At 36.7% G+C, this 12644-nt stretch overlaps 1 protein-coding gene and 1 long non-coding RNA gene across 7 annotated transcripts; one reads left to right on the forward strand and one right to left on the reverse strand.

Moving 5' to 3' along the window:
- Positions 1 to 638: 638 nt before the first annotated feature.
- Positions 639 to 12421, reverse strand: LOC132287176 (plant UBX domain-containing protein 8-like). 6 transcript variants are annotated; one of them, XM_059789704.1, is made up of 12 exons: positions 12129 to 12420; positions 9185 to 9254; positions 7708 to 7769; positions 6998 to 7577; positions 6826 to 6909; positions 6632 to 6750; positions 6291 to 6510; positions 5940 to 6155; positions 5698 to 5862; positions 4175 to 4318; positions 1885 to 1941; positions 639 to 1000 (listed from the first exon to the last, which is right to left on the reverse strand). In XM_059789704.1, the coding sequence occupies exons 4-12, from the start codon at positions 7541 to 7543 to the stop codon at positions 893 to 895; spliced, it is 1659 nt and encodes a 552-aa protein (XP_059645687.1). In that variant the 5' UTR covers positions 7544 to 7577; positions 7708 to 7769; positions 9185 to 9254; positions 12129 to 12420; the 3' UTR covers positions 639 to 892. The 6 variants fall into 6 exon arrangements, with proteins under 6 accessions (XP_059645687.1, XP_059645688.1, XP_059645684.1 ...); XM_059789705.1 differs by having other exon boundaries at positions 9148 to 9254; XM_059789701.1 differs by lacking the exon at positions 9185 to 9254 and having other exon boundaries at positions 6291 to 6501; positions 12129 to 12421.
- LOC132287177 (uncharacterized) lies at positions 2055 to 3585 on the forward strand. The gene is made up of 2 exons (XR_009472942.1): positions 2055 to 2436; positions 3409 to 3585. It is a non-coding gene; the product is annotated as an uncharacterized LOC132287177 (long non-coding RNA).
- Positions 12422 to 12644: the final 223 nt, after the last annotated feature.

Here is a 12644-nt window from a genome sequence, read left to right on the forward strand (position 1 = left end):
ACTTATATAAAAAATTACTGGATAAAGAAAAAAATAATAATGAAATCTTACTTGTATTATAATGTTCAATGTACACACTTTTCTTTTGCCACCTCATGTGGCTAGTTTTATTATTTTGGATAAGGTCACTCGGATGTTGTGATTAATTTTTAACCTATCATTTTCAACTGATCACTAAAACTTAAAATGCTAACATTTTAATAGCAAATATCAATCATATTTATCACATAGATATGCATTCAAATATAACACTTTTTTCTTGCATCTGACAATTATTGAGAAGATGGATACTCGACCACTAACAAAGCTTTTTAAAGTGTGTGATATGAACAGTCATGAGGAAGAGAATAGATACTAATATAAATAGCCATTTTCCAACAACAGCCTAATTTCACCAAAACTTAAACTGCTAACATTTTAATAACAATTGAGTACCAAAAACACATGTATAGAAAGTCATTCAGCTTATAAAAAACACATGTATAAAAAGTCATTCAGCTTATATCCAGAAGGCCACAACTAACATTGGCCATCCACCGCTCCTGAACTTGAAATCCCCCCCATCCCCCCGCCGGGGCGAATTCCTGCCTTTAATTTTTTATTTCTGGAGAATCAAAACTTAAAACTTTAGGACCTGGTTAAGAAGAAATTCTTTACCGCAACAAAGCCTTTATATAAATTTACAAAATCACTCTGTAAAAGCCACTAAGAGACGGGAATGAAATAAATCCCGGTGAAGATCAGTCTGCTCTTTCTGTTGGATCAACTGTCACCTCCAATTCCAACCAAATATTGCAAACCAAACAAATATCATAACATTTGATATACTCCGTATTAATTGTGTTTTAACTAAATTTTAGACATTTTTACAGTTTATACAAGAGACATGATGCTAAATCAATTCCAGAAACAGTGCTTCCTGCTTGCTGGTCAGGCCTAGTTCATTAAGAGTTAAGGCACTCTCTCCATCACTAAAAGCATGCCGAGGGAATGGCCTTACCTGCCCAAAACATAACATTAGATGATCAATCAGTATGTATGTACATGCAGCATGTATATAGCTCTTGCATGTCAAGAAGATCGTAATATAGCCAAATTGTTCACAATAGTTGGAAGAGATTGGACAGGCTTAAAAATTACAGTACAAATAAACTCTCTTTAAGAGCATTAAACCCTGAGGACACGAATTCAACAAGTACTGGGAACGAAAAAACAAATGTAAATTTTTCCTATTTCTGAATTCCTAATGGATTTGAAATTGAGCTTAATGTTAGAAGGGGTTTGTCCCACATCCCAGATGGGGAAGGTCTTGGGCATACAAGAGCGGGTAAGCAACACTACCCAATAGCGAAAGGTTTTGGGGTCAGAGGGAATGTGTCCCAGCCGTTAAAATAAAGCTTAATTGAGTTTAGTTAGCACTCAAAAATAAGTTGGGACATCAGCAATTTGAAAACCCCCACCCCCCAAAAAAATTTATATATATAATAGTTAAAAGAAAAAAGAATCACAAATTCATTGAATTCCATCTTTTTTACCCTTTTTGGAAAAATTGAATCATATAGAACTCGGGAAAAATGAATTTTTTATTTTTGTTTCTTAGCAGGGCAGAGGAACTCGATTAGACTACAACCAGGACTCTGGTCAGCAAGACTATTGACCTAGTCAAGCTAAATCTCCCAAGTTTCAAGTTGACTGGTAAATTTCAGTTTCTATTTCATGAATCCCAAATTAGAGCACAAGAGTGATTTCCATGCAAATTAACAGCTAAATTTTGTTTGCTATATTGGTCGACCCCATTCAAACGGGACAAAGGTAAGGATGATGATGGTTTTGTTTACAATAATCTTTGAACAAATAAATAAAAATAATAGAGATGAAGATTACCAATCTGTAATTCCCAGGCTTGACCCCTCTACCGACATCAATGAAGTCAAAAAGGGCCTGCAAAGCAAACCAAACCAGTATCATGCTACACCGCAAGGACATACAAAAGGCTACAATCATTAATGCAAATCAATTTTGACCCCACCATATGGTGTAATGTTTGTGCCTTTATATATATATGCCTGTGTGTGCGGTGTGTATTAAAAGAAAAAAAAAAAAAAAAAAAAAAAAAGAGAAAAATAAATTAGAAAAAGAGAGGTGGGACCCACGTCCCTTTTAAATGAATTAAGAGACCAAGTTAGTCTCTTCTTTTTCTCTCTCTTTCTCCCGACTGCTGCTCTCGGCTCCTTCTCTTTTCCTTTTTTCTTTTTTTTCACTTCAAGCTTTAACCCTTGATTACTCTCTCAATCCTTGCCGGATTTAGGTGCCGTTTGAGGCAAAACGACGAGTGTGACGAGCTCTACGTTCTAGTACCAGCAATTCCAGTTTTGCTACCTTCCTTGGAGCTCGAATTTGAGGACCCATTTTCTAGGGTTTTGGTGCAATCTTGAGGTAAGGGCATCTTAATCCACTCTTTTCTTGTTCCATTGTGAGTTATGCTCTTTTGTTGTGCTAGACATGCTAAATTTGAGAATTAATTGCTTCAATGAGGTGTAAGTGATGTTTAGAAAAAATTCATGTCTTAGGGTTATGACTTGTCTATGTGAAAAGCATGTATAGATGATGGCTTTGTGGTGTTTTTTGTGAATTACACCTCTTTTATGTGCTAACATGCTTTACTTGGGGATTAATTGTGTTAATGATTATTTTAATGTTGTCTAGAGAAATGTATGTTTATGCACATGTGATGTATTATGTGAAAAGCTTGCCTATGTGTTGAGTTTATGTCCACCATGTGTAAACTTGCTGAAAGTGATGTATGAAACCATGCTTAATTGTATTGTGCCAAAATTTCACATTTTCATGATATTGAGATTATATGTACATTCTTGGACATGTCATTGGGATGCATGAAATGGGAGAATTTGTCTTGAAATGAAAATGAGGAATTTTTGGGAGATGATAGTTTTTGTGAAATGGTTTTAATAAACCCGGTCGCTGCGGGGTTACCAACGGGCCGGAGGTTAATATAGCCTAGAGGGGACTAGGAAGTCGCCCTAGTGTGGTTGAACTAGCTGGGCCCCATAATGACGCCGCGGGGTTACCAAGGGTCAGGGACACTAGCCAATCCTCCTCTCGTGTCGCGGCGGGGTTACCAAAGGGCGAGCTGTATTAACGTTTGAAAGTGATAGTTTTGAGAATGAAAATGGGGAGTGTCATTGACATGCATTGCATTTCATTTCATTGCATTGCATTGTTTATACTTGGAATTGACTTGTATGTTGTATTTGATCCCCTACGTTGTATAATCCCTATCTCCCATTGGCCTATGCTTTGCTTGAATTCACAAGGACACAAGATTTGTGTCTTAAATGTCACCTACTGAGCATATAGCTCACCCTACTATTTATACATTTTTTTCAGGTCTTGGAAAAGAACCGGTGGACAACAACCCACCTCAAGCTTGAGCGATACTAGAAGCTCACTTTTGTGTCTTTTGTATATCTCCCATTATTTTTGCAAAGCACTAAAAGTGTGAAGGTGTATATGTATATTTTGCAAAAACTTTGTCATGTAATGTAATTAAGGTATTTGATGATATTTTTGATGTGAATTTGATAACATGTAAGCCTTATTGATGAATGGGGAGAGTAATACTAGTTTGAAGTATTATTGAGGTCATTTGATTGTGTATCATCATCTACTATTGCCGTGAATTCGGAATTTGAGCCATGATAGGTTAAAAATGCAATTAAACAGGTTGTGATAGGCCTATTTTTAGGGGAAGTTATGCTGAATTTTTTGTAAAATTCTTGGCATCAGCTAGGGTCGTTACATGTGGTATGATATTGTCCGCTTTGGACCCGAGCCCGCACGGTTTTGTTCTTTGGTTTTACCCCAAAAGGCCTCATACCAATTGGAGTGACACACCTACGTATATAACACCTCCCCTTTCCACAACCAAGCAATGTGGGATTGTGCACCTGTAGCTCACCCAGTGTGGTAGCCTACCAGTGCCTCTTCCACCCGCCCACGGCACACCCACCTACAAGGTCGCTACAATCAGCCCCTTAGGGACCCAACTTCCCCATTGGCCACACTTCTGGCTGGGTAGGCTCTGATACCATGTTGTCACGCCCCGGATTCCAAAACCCGGTCCGTGATTAAAAAAAAAAATTAATAAGAATACCTGTAGTTTATCAGACTTAAAAAAACGACGACAACGACGACTACCATCTGGCATCCGCACTAGAAGAGTCACAGCATTCTCATCATCTGATTTTGGTACCCGAGGAAGCGAAGCTTCTTTTTCCACTAGTTGTCTCTCAACCTTCTGCACCATGAGTTAGTAATCAGGAATGAATATATAAACTCTAAACATGAGATTGCTCTTGAAAAAGGAGTTTTGTCTCTCCCATCCAACAAGAAGTGTGAAACATCAGTTGGAGGGGAACGGCACTTGCGCAGAGGATGTAACTATTCCATTTCAAGGACAGGATCAAGAAGCATAAAACAATGAAACAAAAAAATCAAATCATCTCCAACAGAAATAAATATTCAGAATCAATGTGACAAACAGATCACAGTGATCGCTAGTATCTTGAATATGAACAAAAAAACTGGAAAGAGAAATGCTGGAGGCTTAGTTAAAACGAAGCAATAATTGTGAGAAATCAATCACACTGATCGAAAGTATCTAGAGAACTTGATGAATGATGAAGTTAGAAAGAGCAATGCTGGAAGTTTAATTGAAACCAATGTTACATAGACTCAACTGGGTCAATGATGTATAGGTATGTAAACACATCCTGCACATATAAATATGTGTGTGTAACTGAGTAATGCATGGCATAGTTCTTTAAGGATATACCCAATTAAAATTTAAAATGTTTGGATGTGAAAATAGTTTTTATCTATCTCAGAAGTAGGAAGATCTCTACTATCAAATTTGGATTTTTTTTCGGATTGGGTGTCCGATTTGGGTTCGTGTTTCAGACACATCCCATATTCAATAACAAAGTCATGTCGTGTTGATATGGGTATGTTTGAGACTTGAAAGGATATGAGACTCCATGTAATACAGGTTGAAACAAAGAATTCAGCGAATTATTAACTTATGGCCCAGATCTTCCACTTCAACTAATGCAGGCATTCTTGTCTTCTTGGTCCCACAACACTTTAGTTTGCCCTCCTTCTCAGTGCTCTCAAGTGTCTCCAAAGACGCATAGCATGTTTTAAGATATTTTTCATGTAGACTCCGTCCAAAAATAATGTCTAATCGGGAAGGTTCATGTATTTTTACTAAATATATGAGAGATATTATAGTTGGGAAAAAGTCTTGGTTGTTGCATGAGGGGATAATAGATTAATTTGTCTTTTTCTTTCTCAGCTGAATTCATATAATAGATCTTATACATGTGTATATGTAAATGTAAATCAAGTAATGATATGTTGCAGCAAAAAGTACTATAATAATGAACTTATATTTTTGTTCTGCAAGATTTGGGCTTTCAAAAGTAGGGCTAAAAAGGTCTAAGTTGAAATTTTATATAAGTTTTGAGAGGATAAAAATTATGCTTATTTCCAAGCTCACTATTTTTGGGGCCAAGTAAAATTTTCAATAAGTTTCGGGGACCATAAGTTATGTTTGTATGACTACTATGCAGTTACACATCCTGCCTTTAACAAGCCTGAATTTTCCAATAACATCACCTGCTCCTCTTCAATTTTTCTACATGACTCTTCCTCCTTTTGCCTTTGTTCTTCAAGAGCAGCTTCTCTAGCTGCTTGCTCTTCTAAATGACGGGCTTCAGCTTCTTCCATTACCCTCAGTTCTTTTTCTCTATCAGCTTGCAGTGATGCAAGATATTCATCATCCTGATGCATTTAGAAAGAAGTAGAATCAATGACAATTATGAAAACAAGACCACAATTTGTTGGCTCAAAATTCAAACCTGTTGTTCCCGTAATAAGCGCTGAGCAGCAACACCAGGTGAGGGGGGCCGAGGTATACGCCTGGAATAGGGACCCCAGGTTCTATCTAAACCATTCTGCATAAATTGATGAGGTGCATGTGCAAAATGATATCCACCCCCTTCAGGAATTCCACCAAAGAGTGCAGCCTCAAGCATAACTGCTTCATCATGTTCCTCAGAAGAGATGCCTCCCCACTTCAAAGCAACAAATATCAAAATGTCAAAGATGATTCATGTTTCAAGAACACTTGAAAAACAAGAGAATAATATGTGATCTGAAGTAGCTGTAAAGTACTCAAGATAAGAATCTTTACAACAAAAGGAAGCTACCTCATCAGAAGGAAAGCCATTTCCATTATGTGGTGGACGATCAATATTATTTTCCGGTCCAGGACTTGATGGTGCGCTAGCCTCAATTTCTTCTATGTCTCTTGCAGATTCAACAGAGTCAGAAGACATATGTCTATTCCTGTGCCTAACTAGTGGCTGCTCTTCCACATCTTCGGTGTCATCCTGGATGGATGAGCTACCCACCTCCAACCTAGATTGCCTTAAAGTACCTTTGTTAGGAGAACCATATCATTGTCCCCAACGGTAAACAAATAAAAATTTCCAAGCAGGAAACGAATAAAGAACGTACAAAAAAATTACATGCAGCAGAAAACTTATACCTTCCATTTGATGGTGTTAGTTTCCCCAGCTCTCCCACCTCAGCAAACTTGTAAGCTTCCTGTTCTGATGCTCCAACTTTTACCCCCAGCTCTTGAAACACAGTCCCTTGTTCTGTTCCCTGGACTCAAATACATGTCAAACAGAGGCAAAATTTCACAAGATAAGAATATCCATAAATAATAGAACCACCAACCTTTGAGGACAATGAAACTGCTTGCACAAGTTCAGCATCCTTTTGGTGAGATTGCCTCTGCTGGGCCCCAGAATTACTTAAGTCCTACAACAAAATGAAAATGCATCAATATATAGAATCAATGGAGGACGATGAAGAAGTGCACCAAGAAAGTGAAATTTTCTTTACATACATTACGAGCACCGAAATGTTGATTTAAATAACCTTTTTCAGCATCCCGTTTTGAAGCCTCAATGGCAGCTTGAATCATTTCTTCTTCTATCTTATTGATGTAGTCAGGTAAATCATCAATTCCAGGAACACTTGGACTAGGATGCATTCCATGAGAGTTACCAACCAATACATCATCTTTTCGTTCAATCTGTATGGCAGCATGTGTAGTTGAAATATCTTTATCGTCGTCATCATCAAACGTGACAGTCCCATGGATTTCTGGGTCATGTGTGTTTGCAGTTCCAGTGACATCCTCAATGGTAGGAGCGATGCCATGATGACCCGATTGCTCACTCCCATCCTTGACCTCAATGGGAATCTCCCTCACTTCTCGTGGATGTGAAACAAATGGTGCACGACTTGCAAAATCGGGACCACTGTCAAACAGACTTCTACCAAAGTTAGGATCAATGAGAGAGAATGGATTCATATATCCACCACTAGATAAAAGTGAGAAAGGAGGTCTGCGAAAGTCAACGGGGATTGGATCATCTATGTCCATCATGTCGTTCTGAGAAGCAGCTGCTGCTTCATGCGTGCTGGAAACCGAAATACAAATGGTAACGTCAATATTAGAAAGAAAAAAAAGCATCTAGATGATGCAATGAGCTTCCATTAACAATTGAGAAGAAAAATATAGCAGGGAAATGAAATAAGAAGAACACTGACATGTTTCCATCTCCTTCACTGAAATGTGCATTAACAGCTTCATTGAGATCGCCACCATGCTCCTAATTGCCATAAAGAACATGACTATCAATTGGAAGGGAGAAGAAGAGATGGAAATGAATCATTTTTCTTTAAAAATGAAAAACTACTCAGATGCAGTACTAAATGCTTGAAACCTGGATGAAAGCCATCCTTAAATCAAACGCACTCAATACACACTACAAATATTGTAACTAGAAGTTAAACAATAAAGAAACTGGACACCGTATTATGAGTAGTTAAATAATGAAGGTCCTAGAACATGCTTCCCAATTTTTTTTCTCAATCATGATAACTGTGACCTGTTCGGTCCGAAAATAAGCTAGAGCTCTCAGATATTGAACATGTTTCACAGATTAACAAGCACACTTATGCTCAATGAGAATATTGGTTACACATAAAAGCAATGTTTCAACATGACTATCAAATTGGAAGGGGGAAGAGAAGAGGGAAATGAATCATTTTTCTTTAAAAAATCAAACAACTCAGATACAGCTCGAAATGCTTAAAACCTAGAAAAAGGCGTCCTTAAATCCAACGCAACCAGAAACACTACAAATACTGTAACTAGAAGTTAAACAATAACAAAAATCGTCACTGTGTAATGAGTAATTAAATTTGAAGGTCCTAGAAAACACTGCTGCCATACAGATTGAACGAAAAGATGATCTATTGGCTGTTGAACATGTTTGACAGATTAACAGGCACACTTATGCTCAATGAGAATATTGGTTACACATAAAAGCAATGTTTCACCTTTAATGGATTTCTGCACGACTTATGTGATATTAAGCTCTGTTGAGATGAATTTCTCCAACTCAAATAGGATGAGTTGATCATGAAGACAGTGACAACTACTAGGAAAATTATGACAACTAATAGAGAATGAATCACGATGGAATAACAAAAAGACAGTGACAACTACTATGATATTACAATTGGCAATTTGGCAGCAAAGAGAGAGTTTAGTATTCTTTATCATGTCAAATTTATAAATTTTCTTTCTACTGGGAAATTTGGTTGCTTGGTGTTGAAGAACATTTCATACAAATTACGACTGTAGCCAATTCCGGTCCATCTATAGCAAGGTCCTGGGGAGGGAGAACTCGAGACAAACCTAAGTGTTTATATTTCACAAAATGGATACACTGAGGCCCATGCTCAATGCACTTTTACCGCAGCACTAGGCAACACCCCTCATTTCATACAGAATAGATAAAGATTTAACAATGATGTTTCTTTGTTAAGTATGAAGCTTCTTAAATGGATCAGATGGTGTGAATTTGAGATGCTGTTACATGCTGACCCCAATTGTAAATTTCAGATGCAATTTCTATCCACTAGATGAACAGAGACACTTTTAAGTGGTCGTATAGTGGCCCACAAATAGCACCACCCGACCTGTCTGCGATTCAGAAACACTTGTGACGAGGCTCACCCAATAGAAGTTCAAAGCAGGAAAATTCCCATTGCCACCACCCTTTCCTCAACAAAGGATAATGCTTCAACTGAAAAAAATAAAAAATAATACATAAATAAATGATAAACATTACAGACAATTTGATGCAAATATTTCAAGTTATTAAACCAAGGGTCCTTCATTTATTAATATTAATATTATGATGCCCTGAAATGAATAATTATCTAGATCAGCAAACAAACAAATAAGTTTCTCAAAATGAAACTCAACGTTGTTTTTCTCAGATGAATGTGACGGAAGCAAAACACTTGCTGTTGTCCATGATGAATTGGAAAGAGTTTTTATTTCCCTTAAGAAGAATGGTCGGGTAAAAGTTGCAGACTGTATCCATTATTCCTTTAAAAACGGTGAGGTTTCACAGTGCTCGAGACAAATTAGTGTAAGAATTAAGAAAATGAAATGGGAAAATAGAAATGTGAAATGCAATCAAGAAAACACATGGCTGAATTAAAGCAGAATGATTTGTATCAAGTTATCAACTATCAAGAAACTAAATGATAAATGTTAAAGAAAAATAGTACAACAAAAACTAAAATGTAACCTATAGAAATAGAATTGAAGGAACTCATTAATCATCCTAAAATATAGTTTGGGTAAATTTGGAAGGAAAAAGAAAACAAGAGAGAGAGATTTTTGGATAATGCAATTCTCATGGTCCGAGCATTGCTGAAGTGTTTCCCAGGTCAGGTGATTACAAAGAGTTCCAAAAGTGTCCCAAAAATTTCCCTCTGCAGCTTGAACAATTTCCATGACATTATAGGTTTCATCCTGCCCATTAAATGCATTTCTGCAGAAGTGAACTGAAACCAAAAGCATCCTTTGGTAGGGCATTGTTGTAAGCATTTCCGATAAGCATAAGAAGCCACTTCTTGAAGGTGCAAGCTACTTAGCTTGGAAAACCTCCATGTGATCAGAGTCTTAGTATTAAATCCCACCTTCACCAAGGTTGGGGGAGTTTATGAGCATGGAGAAGGGCTATAGAGAAAAAGATCAGTTATCATCTTAATTTTGTTTTTGCTCCATGTCCACCCAAAGAAAAAGAAATAAAACTTGACACTGAAGCAGTTTGTAAACAGTACAAAAATTGGACATATCAGGATTGAATAAAGTTGTCGAACACTAATTCACCCCTATGCCACGTTTATGGGAGATTATTTAATTAAAGTGGTGGTTTTAAGTCTGAAGGAATGCACTGCGATAATCTGTTTGCTTCTCTTTCTTAAGTATTCTTTATTTATATACTCCCTTCTTTTCGTTATCGGTTTTTTTTTATAGATAAGCATGTATCCATTTTTCTTTCAGAATTATAGTGGACCCCAGGTGAAGTTATTGACATTCATTTGCAAAGTTAAAAGAAATTGTTTCAAGTTGAATATAAAAATCATCACTCAAATAAGCCGTGCTCATGCACATTTGTGTGTATGTTATTCCAAGCAATAACATGTAAAAGAAATTTATCATTTTTTTCTAGTAAGCTGATGTAGGACAGAATTCTGAGCAGTTTGACGAGTCCGTTTTTGACCTCAGAGGGGTGTTTTTTGGGTGAAATTACCTTTTGAGAAGAAAAAAAACCCAATAGGTTTAGCTTGTGGGCCGTGTTGGTTTTCGGCTGAAAACCTTCGTTTAGTTCCGAAATCATGTTTTATTGTCTTATAGGAGGCCTACTAATTATTTTGGGATTTTTGTTCAAGGCCTTAACGAACTCAGATTGCTCTAAAATTTTATATTTAGTAGTTTTAAATATAGGAAGGAAAGGGAGAGAGAAAGAAACACATCAATAATCTAGGACCACCAACAATTATAATTTGTCAGTCCAAACAGTGATTTTAGTGCCATAAAATTATATATATAGCAAATTATCCCTTCTAGACAACAAACGGATTCATTGTTTCTTTTTTTTCTTTCTTAGTTGGTACTGGCGCGCACACACACAGGCGGACACAGAGGGCCCCCCCCCCCCCAAAAAAAAAATTTTTTTTTTAATAATGCTAAATTTAGTCCAATTCTAAAAAAAAAATAAAATTTAGTAGTAGTATTAGCCCTCCTAAATATTAACCCATCCAAATAAGTCCAAGATTTAAGCTACAATTTTAAAACAAAGCCCAACCAAATAGGCCAAAGACAAAGAAGCCCTAAACAATCACTAAAGCCCGATTAAGAGCTACAGCATAAATCAGAAAGCTCCTCCTAATCTTCTATGTGACCTAGCCCCTCTCCCTCTAAAGTCTAATTGTATTTCCTTTAAAATTTTCAACTTTTTCATCTTTCGATCCCCCTAAGATTCAATCATCCTGTTAAAATTTTTTTTTTGCTTAGCCCCCCTCTTGACAATTCCTGGATTCGCCCTTGCACACACATGCCTTCATGGAGTGAACCCCTAACCTCCCTTTGGGAAGTAGGGGCCAGGTAACCACCGGCATGTTGGTGATTCATTGTTTCTTTTAAAACCAAATGAAGCTTAAGCTTCGTTAGAAATGCTTTAGATGATGTAAAAGAATTATATAACTAAATGCCAAACTCTTAAATTAATAATAATTATGAAACTGAAAAACATGAACCTCAACTTCACTGAGCCAGAAATAACTCCGAACTTAGTGAGGTAACATACTCGTTTCAAACCAAAAATACATCAAAAGTAAAATTGAGAACTACACTTACTTTTGCTTTCCTCCATTTTCTCAGCAACCAGACGGATGATTAAAATAACAATCATTATACATATAGTAAAGCAACGAATCGCAGATAATCAACAAACTAAATACATGATCCAACCGGAGAACTTCAATTAAGAACTAAATAAGACATTTAACCATTCCACTAACAATAATCGAATCTTCGGCACAAACGTCTGATCAATAATTACAACAGTATCAAAATTTTATAGATAATTCGGAGAAAATACCTCGATTTTGTGCACCGCGACCGATTCAGATACGCCGGTGATGGTCATGAAGGTTTGGATTGCTTCTTGATTAGGTCTCGCCATTTATGAAAGCCAAATTTGGAGAGAGATTGGAGTTTGTGATTGTTTTCTGTGTGTTTTGTGTTTCTCTTAAGAAAGACACTATCGTTGTGTGTGTGGAAGAAGTATATGTGTAAATATCTTTTGCAGAGGATGATGTTGGGCCCTATCGGTCGGTGATTAAGGTGAAAGAGTGAGCTGGTCCTTTCTCCAATGTTCTACGCTTCTTAGAAGGATATCGTATTTCTTTTTAATACACGAAAGAGGTGATAAATGCATTTTAGTGAAATCACATTAATTTTTATTGATTTAATACAGGATTATTGTTAGCTATCTTAGTAGTTAGTGGAGAGGGCAGGTAAACAGAAATTTTAAGATTTAAATTACTCTGTATGATTTCTACTTGACAAATACTTTTGCTCTGTATGATTACTACTACGAAAATACTTTTATTTT

The sequence above is a fragment of the Cornus florida genome, unplaced genomic scaffold (genome assembly GCF_030987335.1).
Source record: "Cornus florida cultivar Cherokee Brave unplaced genomic scaffold, ASM3098733v1 CherokeeBrave_3.0.0_Hap2_Chr11, whole genome shotgun sequence".
Classification (NCBI taxonomy): domain Eukaryota; kingdom Viridiplantae; phylum Streptophyta; class Magnoliopsida; order Cornales; family Cornaceae; genus Cornus; species Cornus florida.

Bases quoted from the DNA above. Each gene is read 5' to 3' on its own strand.
- LOC132287176 (XM_059789700.1), bottom strand. From the start codon at position 12,212: ATGGCGAGACCTAATCAAGAAGCAATCCAAACCTTCATGACCATCACC. The intron at 6,511-6,631 runs GTATAAGTTTTC...AGGTACTTTAAG, and splicing joins CTAACACCATCAAATGGAAG to GCAATCTAGGTTGGAGGTGG. The intron at 5,863-5,939 runs GTTTGAATTTTG...TAAATGCATCAG, and splicing joins GCTTATTACGGGAACAACAG to GATGATGAATATCTTGCATC.